We start from the raw sequence: 14,873 nt of genomic DNA, 5'->3' as shown, positions 1-14,873 counted from the left end.
TTAGATTTTTAAACTGAATTCAAATTCTCAAACTGCCTATGGTGGGATTTAAACTCACGTTCTCTGGATTATTAGTCCAGGCCTCTGGATTACTTGCCCAGTAATTTAACCACTGCACCCCTGTTATACACAGATTAAGGTATTGTCATATTAAAGTACAATGGTTTCATTGTGACTTTTGTACCAAAACTTTAGATAACCCCAGTGGCACTCGTATCATTAGAAAAGGGATCTTTCTGCTGGTAGAACGTTATAGAATGTTGTGGGGACAATCCTACCTCAGTAGCGCACACCTTGTATTGCCTCTGGTCCCCTGCACAGGTCTCCGCCATGGGATCTCTGGAAATAAACAACAGACCACTTCAGCAATACACCCAGTGCCTCACCCACACCCTCACCCAGACACACACCCAGCGCCTCACCCACACACACCCCCAGTGCCTCAACCACACCCTCACCCAGACACACACCCAACGCCTCACCCACACACCCCCAGTGCCTCAACCACACCCTCACCCAGACACACACCCAGCGCCTCACCCACACACACCCAGTGCCTCACCCACACCCTCACCCAGACACACACCCAGCCCCATACCCACACACAGCTTCACCCTCACACACCCAGTGCCTCGCCCACACACAGCTTCACCCACACACACCCAGCGCCTCACCTACACCCTCACCCAGACACACACCCAGCCCCATACCCACACACACCCAGTGCCTCACCCACACCCTCACCCAGACACACACCCAGCCCCATACCCACACACACCCAGTGCCTCACCCACACCCTCACCCAGACACACACCCAGCCCCATACCCACACACAGCTTCACCCTCACACACCCAGCGTATCGCCCACACCTCGCCTACACCCTCACCCAGACACACACCCAACGCCTCGCCCTCACACAGCTTTACCCTCACACACCCAGCGCCTCACCCACACCCTCACCCAGACACACACCCAGCCCCATACCCAAACACAGCTTCACCCACACACACTCAGCGCCTCACCTACACCCTCACCCAGACACACACCCAGTGCCTCGCCCACACACAGCTTCACCCTCACACACCCAGCGCCTCGCCCACACACAGCTTCACCCTCACACACCCAGCGCCTCGCCCACACACACCCAGCGCCTCGCCCACACACACCCAGCGCCTCGCCCACACACACCCAGCGCCTCGCCCACACACACCCAGCGCCTCGCCCACACACACCCAGCGCCTTGCCCACACACACCCAGCGCCTCGCCCACACACACCCAGCGCCTCGCCCACACCTCGGCTCAGGAAATCCGGGTGGGGTTTCCCCGAGCTTTTCCTGAAATTGGTCACCGGTCTTTCTCTCTGTGTTCCCCCCTCTCCCGAGTTAGATTCAGGAGTGACTGGGGAGGGTGGTGCATGAAGTTACCCTCTAACGGGCAGGAGGAGCAAGGGTGGGCACAGAGTCTTTTCCCAACTTTCTTCTTGTGTTTGTGAGTTTTTAAAACTCAAGCTTGGTCACATGTTATGCCTGGATTATGGGGCTGGGGTTTGAACCCACGACCTTCTGACTGAGAGGCGAGAGTGCTCCCACTAGCCACGTCTGACAAAGGCCGTACAGATTGAGGGGGCACAGCCCCTAAACAGACACAGAGTGAAACTTACACTGGCACATTCCCACCAACCGTATCCGGTGATTTTACCAAAACCTGGGGGTTATTGTAACTCTGTTTCCCCTCCCTGGTGTGTTACACGAGGGGGCCTCTCCGATAGTGCAATAGTGAAGGGCAGGGTTCTAAATCCAGGGGGGTTGGTACCTGATGGAACATCTCCGGATCCTGGTGGCTGCACCCGCTCCGCAGGTCCTGGAGCACGGAGACCAGCTCTGCCATGGGCTCCACTCGCCGCCTGATCCCAGCTCCTGCCGCCCAGCGCCCTGCGAGGGGGAACATGGCGAGAGAGAGAGTGAGAGAGGGGGAGGGAGAGGGAAAGAGAGAGAGAGGGGGGGGAGAGAGAGGGGGGAGGGAGAGGGAAAGAGAGAGGGGGAGAGTGAGAGGGAGAGAGCAAGAAAGGGGGAGGGGGAGATAGAGAGAGAGGGGGGAGGGAGAGGGAAAGAGAGAGAGAGGGGGGAGAGAGAGAGGGGGGAGAGAGAGAGGGGGGAGGGAGAGGGGGAGGGAAAGAGAGAGGGGGAGATTGAGAGGGAGAGGGCAAGAAAGGGGGAGGGGGAGATAGAGAAAGAGAGAGGGGGGAGGGAGAGGGAAAGAGAGAGGGGGAGGGAGAGGAAAAGAGAGAGAGGGGGGAGAGAGGGGGGGAGGGAGAGGGAAAGAGAGAGAGAGAGGGGGAGGGAGAGGGAAAGAGAGAGAGAGGGGGTAGGGAGAGGGAAAGAGAAAGAGAGGGGGAGAGAGCGAGAAAGGGAGAGGGGGAGAGTGAGAGGGAGAGAGCAAGAAAGGGGGAGGGTGAGATAGTGAAAGGGAGAGGGAGAGAGAGAGGGGGGGAGGGGGAGGGGGAGGGAGCGAGAAAGGGGGAGGGTGAGAGAGAGAAAGGGAGAGAGAGGGAGAGAGCAAGAAAGGGGGAGGGTGAGAGAGAGAAAGGGAGAGAGAGGGAAAGGGAGAGGGAGAGAGAGGGGGGAAGGAGAGGGAATGAGAGAGAGGGGAGGGAGAGGGGGAGAGAGCGAGAAAGGGAGAGGTGGAGAGTGAGAGGGAGAGAAAGAGGGACAGAGAGAGAGAGAAATGGAGAGGGAGAGAAAGGGAGAGGGAGAGAGAGAGACAGGGGGAGGGAGAGGGGGAGAGAGAGGGAGAGAGCAAGAAAGGGGAGAGAGAGAGAGAAAGGGAGAGGGAGAGAGAGAGAGAGGGGGGAGGGAGAGGGGGAGAGAGAGAGTGAGGAAGAGGGGTAGAGAGAGTGGGAGAAACAGAGGGAGAGAGAGAAAGGGAGAGAGGGAGGAGAGAGAATGAAGGCGCGAGAGAGGGAGAGAGAGAGAAACCACAAACACTGAATGAAACGGCAACAGAGTGTGCTGGAAATACACAAGGGCCAAACAGTTCGGATGTGACCCTTCCTCAGACCTGTCTCGGCTGGTCGGGTGATGGGGTGGGGGGAGGCGGAGAGAGGGGGAGGGGAGCCCAGAAACATTGCCGGCTTCTCATTTTCAGATCCTGACTGACACGTTGCGGATTTAAAACATTTTCAATTTTTACTACACAGAACTGTCGAATTTTTTTTACTTAAGTTTTGAAGGGTTTTGAAAGAGTAAATAAGGAGAATCTGTTTCCACAGGGAGGAGGGTCGGTAACCAGGGGACACAGATTTAAGATAATCGGTAAAAGAACCAGAGGGGGAGATGAGGAGAACGTTTTTACGCAGCGAGTTGTTATGATCTGGAATGCACTGCCTGAAAGGGATAATAAGTTTCAAAGGGGAATTGGATCTCTACTTGAAAAGGAAATGTCTGCAGGGCTGTGGGGAGAGAGCAGGGGAGTGGGTCTCATTGGGACTCTTTCAAAAGCTGGCACAGGCATGATGGGCTGAATGGCCTCATTCTGCACTGTAAGATTCTATTCTACCTGTTGATTGAACTATTCCAGCTCCTGATCGCTGTCCAGTGACCCCCCCCCCACAACTCCTGCTGGAAAACGTGAATCTGTGCAGACTGTGAAGCCCCCTGTAGCCCAATCCCCTTCTGATACTCGCTGCCAGGGCCCACACACGTTGGCCAAAGTAAGTGCGTGCGGTCGACAACTCTGCGTTTTTAGACTGCTCGAAACCAACTCACTCGCAACAAACCCCCCGACCTCCAGGACTCGGGAGCTTTGGAAATAACGAGCAGAAATAAATCATTTGAACGTGTCAGGGAACAGAAAGGTAGATTGATGACTGAATCAACACTAACCCGCAGGGGGGGAATGAAGCAAGCAGTGAGCCCCTCGCAGGTGAGTGTGTGGCAGTGTTGGGACTTGTCTGCACGGGCTCGTCTCATCAAATGCCTTGATTGTAACGACAAGCGGGTTTCAGCCCATCTCCCTACAGGGTCTCCCTTCGAGAGGAGACAACGCTGCTTCTTCTTAAAAAATATATATATATATTTCTTCCCCATTTTCTCCGTGCTTCTCCTGAAGCCACTTGGCCGAAGATTCTACTGAACTATTCCTGTTCCTGACCTCTGTCCAGTGACCCCCCCCCCCCGCCCCCCCGGCTGGGAAACGCACCTCTGCGGACATCGCCCACGGCCAAGATCAGGGCGGGCTGCGAAGCCTCCTGTAGCCGAATACCCCGCTCACTCAGGGTTGCCTGCTCTCCAGGGTTGTCCTGGAGTCTCCAGGAATTAAAGATTAATCATAGGGGCATTTTAAAAAAAACATTGTTTTTCTTTTTGTTTATTAGTTATAAAAATATTGGAGGTGGGGGGAAAAGAGGCTGTTTGACTGGGTGAGGCGGTTGGAGGCGGGAGGTCATGTGATGAAGCCTCCAGGGATACGTCCAACCAGAGTTGGTAACCCTATGCTCACTATCAGTCCGTCCACCTGCCCTCCAATACTTTACCCAGGTGGCTAAGTCCCCAATCCAAGTCTAAACAGGGAGCAGTGCAGACTATTGGACTGTGGAGGGCATCGCAGTGGAGCCTGATCTTGTTCTTACCCAGTGACCACGCACACGTACTGATGCCTGGGCTGAGACCAGCTAACTGGGCACCGCCCACGGGTTAGACATGGGATCTTTCTGATCTATAGGGTGCAGCTCCTCACCCAGCGCGGCCATCGGGAGAGGCTACAAAAACAAGAACTAAAATATCAAATCCTACCACCTAAACATGTGCCCCTTCTCCGAGCTGAGGGCGGTGTTGTGATCGGCTGTAAGAGTTTCGAAGACAGAGAGAGCGAGAGACAGAGCGCCAGTACATTTGGGTGTTGGCTCTGGGGGTTTTGCTCTTGTGGGGTCCCAGCACTGCCTCCTCGACCCTGGGACCCCGTGGGGCCAAGGTTCGATCCCTGGGCTGTGCTGAGATAGCTGGTCTCAGTCTAGGTGGCAGTAGGGGGAGGGGAGGGGGCTAAAATTGGCCTCAGTGCCCCAGACGAGGGAGAGAAGCAAACCCCACCCCCCCACCAGGGTTTCTGCTCTTGATCTCTATCCAGACTCCGCAGCTGGAAAGTGCGGGCGGATATCCAGTGAGAAGGGGATCAAGCTCGGCTGTGAAACACTCTGTGGTCGAATAGCCTGCAACACTCACTGTCTATATTCACACGCGGAGAGTAGTCTCTTCGACAAGGTCAATCAGCGCCTTTGGAACCGGAGCCCAGCGAGAGTCAAGACGTTTTGAGGGGGTTAGGGGAGGCAAACCAGCCATGGAACAGACACCCTCTCTCCCATTCCCGAGGGGCTGAAACCCTTACACACGGTTGGTGGGGGGAGGGGTCCGCACATGGTGGGGGGGAGTGGGGAGAACGAAAGGGGCGGAAATCGCATTCAACGCCCCTTACGCTCAATAGAACCAAAGATCGGATGCGTCGTGTAACGGGTGATCGGAGCAATTCCACCCGATTCACACCCCCACCCGTGAACAATTTCCACCAGCCCCCACCCCAGTGGTATTTAATGGGCCCCAAGATAATGGGATCGAAACCGCACTTGACGGAGGTGGGAGAGAGGTGGGGGGGGTTGGGAGAGAGGTGGGGGGGGTTGGGAGAGAGGTGGGAGGGGGTTGGGGCAGAGGTGGGGCGGGGGGGTTGGGGGGTTGAGAGGTGGGGGGTTTGGGAAAGAGGTGGGGGGTGGTTGGGGGAGAGGTGGGAGGATTGAGAGGTGGGTGGGGGGTTGGGAAAGAAGTGGGAGGGGTGCTTGGGGGAGAGATGAGGGTTGAAGGAGAGGTGGGGGGATTGGGGGAGAGGTGGGGGGTGTTGGGGAGAGGTGGGAGGGTTGACAGGTGGATGGGGGTTGGGGAAGAGGTGGGAGGGGTGCTTGGGGGAGAGATGAGGGTTGAAGGAGAGGTGGGGGGATTGGGGGAGAGGTGGGGGGTGTTGGGGAGAGGTGGGAGGGTTGACAGGTGGATGGGGGTTGGGGAAGAGGTGGGAGGGGTGGTTGGGAGACAGATAAGGGATTGAGGGAGAGGTGGGGGGATTGAGGGAGAGGTGGGGGGGTTGAGGGAGAGGTGGGGGGATTGAGGGAGAGGTGGGGGGGTTGAGGGAGGGCGGTGGAGGGGTTGGGAGAGAGGAGGAGGGGGTTAAGAGGTGGGAGGGGGGTTGTGGAGAGGTGGGGGGGTTGGGGGAGAGGTGGGAGTGGGAGGTTGGGGAGAGGTAGGGGGGTTGGGGGAGAGATGGGAGGGGGAGGTTAGGGAGAGGTGGGGGGGTTGGGGAGAGGTGGGAGGTTGGGGGAGGATTGGGGGAGAGGTGGAGGGATTGGGGGAGAGGCGGGGTGGAGGTTGGGGGAGAGTTGGGAGGGGGTTGCGGAGAGGTGGGAGGGGTTCGGGGAGGGGTGGGAGTGATTGGTGGAGAGGTGGGAGGGGTTCGGGGAGGGGTGGGAGGGGTTCGGGGAGGGGTGGGAGGGGTTGGTGGAGAGGTGGGAGGGATTGGTGGAGAGGTGGGAGAAGTTGGGGGAGAGGTGGGAGGGGTTCGGGGAGAGGTGGGAGGGATTGGTGGAGAGGTGGGAGGGATTGGTGGAGAGGTGGGGGGTTGGGGAGAGGTGGGAGGGGTTCGGGGAGAGGTGGGAGGGGTTCGGGGAGAGGTGGGAGGGGTTCGGGGAGAGGTGGGAGGGGTTGGTGGAGAGGTGGGAGGTTGGGGAGAGGTGGGAGAAGTTGGGGGAGAGGTGGGAGGGGTTCGGGGAGAGGAGGCAGTAACACATGCCACACACTCTGGGGATTTCAGCACTCCACAGGGACAGGGTGGGACCTGCTCTCTGTCAGCCCTTACTGATCTCCAACCATCACGAGCCGACAGCTCAAAGTCCACCCATGGGATTGGATCGGACTGTGCGTGTCTTTAAGGTGACAGAGTGTGACCCTCCACCCAAACCTTTCTCCTTTTATAAAGATTGAAAGATTAGTTTGTGTCGACTCAGGGGCCTGGAGACACTGCTCCTCACGGGACTGAGCCACTCCGACTAGGCAAGGCCCAGGTTTCATCCCAGGCCTGTGTCAGGTTGGCAAAGCGCAGCTGAGTTTGGAAGTAGGGTGCTGCAATTGCCTTCGGCATCTTCATACTATTCAACCTTGGGGGGCATGATAGCCGAGCCTGATCCGGTCCCCAGCTGAAGCCCACGTCTGTAATGAGTGCGTGTGGATGTGGCGTGAAGGCAGGATCGGGCGTTGCTGTGATGCCCTCCACAGTTCAACAGCTCACTTACACTCACTGCCCAGGCTGACTGGTGAAGAACAGCCACTTGTTGAGATATTCCAGCTTGAGTCAGCACTTTCGGGGAAGAAGGAAGGAAGGGAAATCGGGAAATCGGGAAATAAGGAGGGAGGAAGTGCCAGTATCCCTTTTTTCAATTTGTCACACTGCAGGGAAATGAAATAAAACAGGTGAACAGGCTGCTCACAGACTGTGCTCACCTGATCTGGTAACTGGGAGAGAATCACAAACCCAAGCACAGAGTGAATCAGAAGCAGAGATCCAGGCCGGGATCTGAAATAACAACCAGAAAACATCAGAGCAACTGTCCACACCTCCCACTCACACCCTCCCCTCCCCTTGCCCCCCGCCCTCCACTCTAATCCTCCTCTTCCAACCCCTTCCCTCTCTCTGTCACTGTATAACACTGGGGTACAGTACTGGGGGTACAGGTCTGTCACTGTATAACACTGGGGTACAGTACTGGGGAGTACAGGTCTGTCACTGTATAACACTGGGGTACAGTACTGGGGAGTACAGGTCTGTCACTGTATAACACTGGGATACAGTACTGGGGAGTACAGGTCTGTCACTGTTTAACACTGGGGGACAGTAGTGGTGGGTACTGATCTGTCACTGTATAACACTGGGGGACAGTACTGGGGGTCACAGGTCTGTCACTGTATAACACTGGGGGACAGTACTGGTGGGCACAGGTCTGTCACTGTATAACACTGGGGGACAGTACTGGTGGGCACAGGTCTGTCACTGTATAACACTGGGGTACAGTACTGGTGGGCACAGGTCTGTCTCTGTATAACACTGGGGGACAGTACTGGTGGGAACAGGTCTGTCACTGTATAACACTGGGGGACAGTACTGGTGGGCACAGGTCTGTCACTGTATAACACTGGGGTACAGTACTGGTGGGCACAGGTCTGTCTCTGTATAACACTGGGGGACAGTACTGGTGGGCACAGGTCTGTCACTGTATAACACTGGGGTACAGTACTGGTGGGCACAGGTCTGTCACTGTATAACACTGGGGTACAGTACTGGGGGTCACAGGTCTGTATCCCCCCTCCCCCCAGATTTTTTGCCCCCTCTACTCCCCCCACTCCAAATCCCAGAGTGCACCGTGATATTGTTCCCTGCCCACCTTTGGACATGGTCTCAGTATTAGGGATGTCTGGCAGGCTGTTCTGCCTTGTTTTGAAATTAGAACCTCAGTGTTAATTTTTTTAAAAATTCCAGTTGTGCCTTTAATTGGTATAGAATCTGAATTAATGAAATATTCTCGATTACCCTGAGCTGGATTCAATCTCAGTTCAATTTGCCTTTCTCTGTCAGATAATCTCACTCCAAAGAGTAAAGCTCCCTCTACACTGTCCCATCAAACACCCCCAGGGCAGGTACCGCACGGGTTAGATACAGAGTAAAGCTCCCTCTACACTGTCCCATCAAACACTCCCAGGGCAGGTACAGCACGGGTTAGATACAGAGTAAAGCTCCCTCTACACTGTCCCATCAAACACTCCCAGGGCAGGTACAGCACGGGTTAGATACAGAGTAAAGCTCCCTCTACACTCTCCCATCAAACACTCCCAGGGCAGGTACAGCACGGGTTAGATACAGAGTAAAGTACCTCTACACTGTCCCATCAAACATTCCCAGGGCAGGTACAGCACGAGTTAGATACAGAGTAAAGCTCCCTCTACACTGTCCTATCAAACACTCCCAGGGCAGGTATGGACTGGGGCAGTTTCCCCCATGGACTGGGACAGCTTCCCCCCACGGCCTGGGACAGTGTCCCCCCACGGACTGGGACAGTGTCCTCCCACGGACTGGGACAGTTTCCCTCCACGGACTGGGACAGTTTCTCTGTGGTCTGGAGTTGAAACATTAACCTGTCTTTTCTCTTCAGGTGCTGACAGACCTGATCAACCAACAGATTCCAGGAAAGGATGGGAGAAAAACATTTTAAATAGTGATCAGTCTCTAATATAATATAACAGCTCCTTACGTCTGCACTCTGTCTCTCTACAGTCAGAACTCTGACTTCCTAGTCTGGGACACACACTAAAAGCAGAAATCTAAAGAGCACACACAGGTAACTAGATATGGGGACACACACACACACACACACACACACTCACACAGATAGACACACACACACACAGATAGACACACACACTCACACACAGATAGACAAGCACACTCACACACACACACACACACACACACACAGATAGACACACACACACACTCACACACACACACACACACACAGATAGACACACACACACACACAGATAGACACACACTCACACACACAGATAGACACACACACACACAGATAGACACACACTCACACACAGATAGACACACACACTCACACACAGATAGACACACACACTCACACACAGATAGACACACACACACACAGATAGACACACACTCACACACAGATAGACACACACTCACACACACAGATAGACACACACTCACACACACAGATAGACACACACACACACAGATAGACACACACTCACACACACAGATAGACACACACACACACACAGATAGACACACACACACAGATAGACACACACAGATAGATACACACACACACACAGATAGACACACAGATAGACACACACACACAGATAGACACACAGATAGACACACACACACAGATAGACACACAGATAGACACACACGGATAGATACACACACACACACACAGATACACACAGATAGACACAAACACACAGATAGACACACACACATATTACCTGCGCCTCAGGAGGATCATACTCCCGCAGTGTCCGGCGTCAGACTCCTCCCGTGAGCAGGACCCTACCCTTGGGCTGCAGAGGGCAGTTGGACCGGGTGCGGGGAAGTGGAGGTGAGGGGTTAAACCCCACCAGACTTCACAGCAAGAATTTCACAACAGGATCTGTATTGATCTCACCCAGTCTGCAAAGCCTGAGTTGGTCGCTATCACCCAATGCGGAGACACTTTGCATTTTTAACAGAATATCAATAAATAAATAAATGGAACAACGTATTTTCCACATCAAACCGGTGTCCATGAGCTGGGCTGAGATCAATGTCCTGGGAATGGGATAAGTTTTTCTCTGCTGATGTCTTTGGCGCTTTCTAAAGGGGTGGATCTGAAATCGACACTTTTCGTCCTCTGTCTGATCAGGAAACAAATCGAGAGAGAATGGTTATTATTGCTGCAAAAACCCGACTGGAACAAACACACGCTGTCCCGGGACAGGTAGGGACAGACCCGAGCCAGGTACACGCTGACCCGGGACAGGTAAGGACAGACCCGAGCCAGGTACACGCTGACCCGGGACAGGTAAGGACAGACCCGAGCCAGGTACACGCTGACCCGGGACAGGTAAGGACAGACCCGAGCCAGGTACACGCTGACCCGGGACAGGTAAGGACAGACCCGAGCCAGGTACACGCTGACCCGGGACAGGTAGGGACAGACCCGAGCCAGGTACACGACATCCCGGGACAGGTAGGGACAGACCCGAGCCAGGTACACGCTGACCCGGGACAGGTAGGGACAGACCCGAGCCAGGTACACGACATCCCGGGACAGGTAAGGACAGACCCGAGCCAGGTACACGCTGACCCGGGACAGGTAGGGACAGACCCGAGCCAGGTACACGACATCCCGGGACAGGTAGTGACAGACCCGAGCCAGGTACACGATATCCCGGGACAGGTAGGGATAGACCCGAGCCAGGTACACGCTGAGCCGGGGCAGGTAGTGACAGACCCGAGCCAGGTACACGATATCCCGGGACAGGTAGTGACAGACCCGAGCCAGGTACAAGATGTCCCGGGACAGGTAGTGACAGACCCGAGCCAGGTACACGCTGTCACTGGGCTACGAAATCCCAATAGTTCATCCCGTGAGCGGCAGTTTTTAGAAACTTTTCCCCAAATCTTCACAGATTCTCTGAGTTGGAGAGAGTTTTGGAAATGTCTCTCTCTCCTGGTCGGTGTTAACTGCTCTTCCTCTGTGGCAAACTGTTCCTGGACTGAAGCTTCTGCAGCTCCCTCTCCCAGCTGCTTTACTCCTCTCTCTCCTTCTCTCCCTCCCTCTCTCCCCCTTTCTCTCCCTCTCCTTCTCCTCCATCTCCCTCTCCCCTCCCTCCCTCTCCCCTCTCTCATTCTACTCCCTCCTCTCCCTCTCCCTCACCCTTCACCTGCTCTCTATCGCAGCATGTGTGCTGCTCTCTCGGACTGATGGTGAGACCGACTCGCGGCTCCGCCCATTGCCGCTTTTCTCAGGTTTGAGATGAGGTGATCAAAAAAAAACACGTGAAACTTCTGAATGCAGAATCCGAGAGATTTCGAGCTCCAGCCTCGCTGACAGTCCCTCCCTCTCACACACTCTCTCACTCACTCTCACATTCACACTCTCTCCCTCCCTCACACACTCACTCACATTCAAACTCTCACTCACACATTCTCTCCCTCTGTCACTCTCACACTCCCTCTCACTCACACACACTCTCACTCCCTCTCTGTCTCTCTCACTCTCACACACCGTGTCACTCTCACTCACACACACTCTCACTCCCTCTCTCTGTCTCTCTCACTCTCACACACCGTGTCACTCTCACTCACACACACTCTCACTCCCTCTCTCACTCTCTCTCTGACTCACTGCCTTTCGATCTCTCCCCTCTCTCTGTCTCTCACTCTCTGTCTTTTTCTCTCTCTCTAATCCTCTGACTCTGAATACTGATTTTGCTCTCAGGTCGATGTTGCTTTTCCCCAATGATGTTGGTGTCAGCTCCTCCCTGCACTCAGTTCCAGCCTGTCTGAGGCTGCCAGTCTCTCTCCCTCTTTCTTTCTGTGTTTCTCTATCTGTTTCTCATTTTCTGTCACTCGCTCTTACTCCCTATCTCTGTTTCTGTATCTCTGTTTATCTCTTTATCTCTGTTTTTCTCTCTCTTTCCCATTCTCTCTCTGTCTCTGTTTCTCTCTCTCTTTCCCATTCTCTCTCTGTCTCTGTTTCTCTCTTTCCCATTCTCTCTCTGTCTCTGTTTCTCTCTCTCTTTCCCATTCTCTCTCTGTCTCTGTTTCTCTCTCTCTTTCCCATTCTCTCTCTGTCTCTGTTTCTCTCTTACTCCTATATGTTGTTATATTTGTCACTCACTGGTTTGTCCTGTTTGAACGCTGTGACCCTGGAGGTTTGGAACAGGCTGTTGTTGGTTTAATTCCCTTGTTGAGGTATTAATTCTGAGCCAGAAAACGAGGATCTGTTAATATGGGCAGTGTGAGATATCTGGCAATTAATGGGGGCATTTGGGGCGAAACAATAGTAACTGCACTTCAGAAATAATTCACTGCCTGTGAAGTGCTTTGGGACAACTCTGAGAGGCAGAAATGTAAGTTCACCCTTTCTTTATAGGAGGTCCTCGAAGCTCCATCGGAGGTTACCATAGAGACAGAAAGCTTGGACCAGCCTGTCATACAGTGCCAATGTAACATTTACACACAGTGTGGGCTCGGAGTGACATTGCCAATCCGATGCCCAAATTAGGGGCACTCTGTCAGCTGGTGCCCACTGGAGCCGGGATTGGGTCTGGGTCCAAACTCATTTCGTGCGGAACCCTGGCAGCCAGCACTCGGCCTGATAACGCGCGATTAAAAGAAGTGGGGTGGAAATAGATCACTCATGGAGCCCGCAGAAAGACTGCTCCAGACATAAGGTTCCCTGGCAGAGTACCAGCTTTCGAATTTATCTACAAGGAACTACTTCAAAGGAACTGCAGTGTTATTGGCAGGGAGTGGAATGTGACAGGTGCAATTCACCACCTCCTGCTAACTCTCTGTGATACAAGTGTATGAACACAGCCTCTGTCCTTTACACAAGAACATCACATATATTAAAATAGTGGCAGTAAATTAAAGAATGGTATTTGAGTCACTGGAGGTGGTTATTTATACAGCTGGGTGTGTACAACAGCTGAGAGCTGTTTCTGAACCAAATGGGGACTTTCTGTAGAGCTACTGGGAATACAGCGTGATGTAGACGTTTTATAAAAATATTTTTCCTATTTAATTTTCCTCCCCCCCCTTTCTCTCCCTTCTCCGGAAGGTGCTGGTTCTGCAGGAGATGGCACCTGACTCAAAGTGGCTCTTCTACATGTATAAGGCCAGGTGGTGTCAGTGGGCTATTTGACTGTGAGTGCATCACAGGTGTGGCTGATCCTCTTTTCTCCTTACACAATCCCACTCCCACTCGCTCCCCATATCCTTTAATATCCCACCCAGTCTAATCCCACTCTCCTGCTCACTCCCCATACCCTTTAATATCCCACCCAGTCTAATCCCACTCTCCTGCTCACTCCCCATACCCTTTAATATCCCACCCAGTCTAATCCCACTCTCCTGCTCACTCCCTATACCCTTTAATATCCCACCCAGTCCAATCCCACTCTCCCCCTCACTCCCCATACCCTTTAATACCCCACCCAGTCTAATCCCACTCTCCTGCTCACTCCCCATACCCTTTAATATCCCACCCAGTCTAATCTCACTCTCCTGCTCACTCCCCATACCCTTTAATATTTAGGCACTTCGCCTAAATACGAACAGTTACTGTGCTTCAAAGTAATTAATAGTATGTGAAACACTTTGGGCTGCTTCTGAAAGACACAATAAAGCACTGACTAATTGCAAGACTTTCTGTCCAGTGTACGAACTCCTCACCTCCCTCAGTCTTTCCTGCGTCCTACAATCTCCAACTTGTTAAAAACCCAAGCTTGACGTCAGCTAATCATCGCTAACTGATCTACCTCATGTTCCCTCCTACCCCTGGTGCTGTCTTGCGCTGTGGGTCACGACTCTTCACCTGGGTTTCCATAAACTGACCTACATGTAAAGTTGCAAATGTTTAGAATTTCCCAATCACAATGTCTGTGACTTGTTATTGTAACCAGTGCACTAAAGCAGAAAGACATTAATGGAGCCATTAGGAATGTATGAGAGCAGTCGGCCTTGACGAGGTATAAAGCCACCTAATGTGGCTCCGCTGGACATTAAAATGTTATTGCAGTGTTTGCCCTGCTCAGAGAATACACGAGATATTTCAATTTTACATTTAAAAAGGTTTTGGAGCTAGTTACACAAATTTCTTTGTACTCCCCCCCACCGCGGGCACTGACCCTTCCTGGGGTACAGGTCCACGGGCCCTGGCACCCTCTGGTACCTCATCCAAGGGCCCTCATTCATGTGTTAGGCAATAAGTGTCGGCCAGCTATTTGACTGCAGATAGCATCACCTGATCCTTTCCTCACCCAGTGTCCACACGCACTGAACCCTGGTTAATTTCCCCCAATTCCCCATCTTAATTAAGGGCACCACATCTCGGGAAGGATATATTGACCTTGGAGGGGGTGCAGCACAGATACACCAGTGATACTGGGGCTAAAAGGGTTAAATGATGAGGACAGGTTGCATAGACTAAGCTTGTATTCCCTCGAGAAGAGAAGATTAAGGGGTGATCTAATCGAGGTGTTT

At 53.5% G+C, this 14,873-nt stretch overlaps 1 protein-coding gene across 1 annotated transcript in view; it reads right to left on the bottom strand.

Moving 5' to 3' along the window:
- adamtsl5 (ADAMTS like 5) overlaps nucleotides 1-12,035 on the bottom strand; it is a 48,258-nt gene extending 36,223 nt beyond the window's left edge. The window contains exons 1-5 of the mRNA XM_067973455.1: nucleotides 11,546-12,035; nucleotides 10,106-10,513; nucleotides 7,532-7,604; nucleotides 1,815-1,933; nucleotides 279-339 (exon numbers count right to left, since the gene is read on the bottom strand). Coding sequence (XP_067829556.1) covers nucleotides 279-339; nucleotides 1,815-1,933; nucleotides 7,532-7,604; nucleotides 10,106-10,125 — 273 coding nt within the window. The 5' untranslated portion in view covers nucleotides 10,126-10,513; nucleotides 11,546-12,035. The remainder of the gene's footprint in view (nucleotides 1-278; nucleotides 340-1,814; nucleotides 1,934-7,531; nucleotides 7,605-10,105; nucleotides 10,514-11,545) is intronic.
- Nucleotides 12,036-14,873: the final 2,838 nt, after the last annotated feature.

Source organism: Heptranchias perlo, chromosome 38 (genome assembly GCF_035084215.1).
Source record: "Heptranchias perlo isolate sHepPer1 chromosome 38, sHepPer1.hap1, whole genome shotgun sequence".
Lineage (NCBI taxonomy): Eukaryota > Metazoa > Chordata > Chondrichthyes > Hexanchiformes > Hexanchidae > Heptranchias > Heptranchias perlo.
The sequence above is the reverse complement of the archived record's forward strand: the minus strand, read 5'-3'. Positions and strand labels throughout refer to the sequence as shown.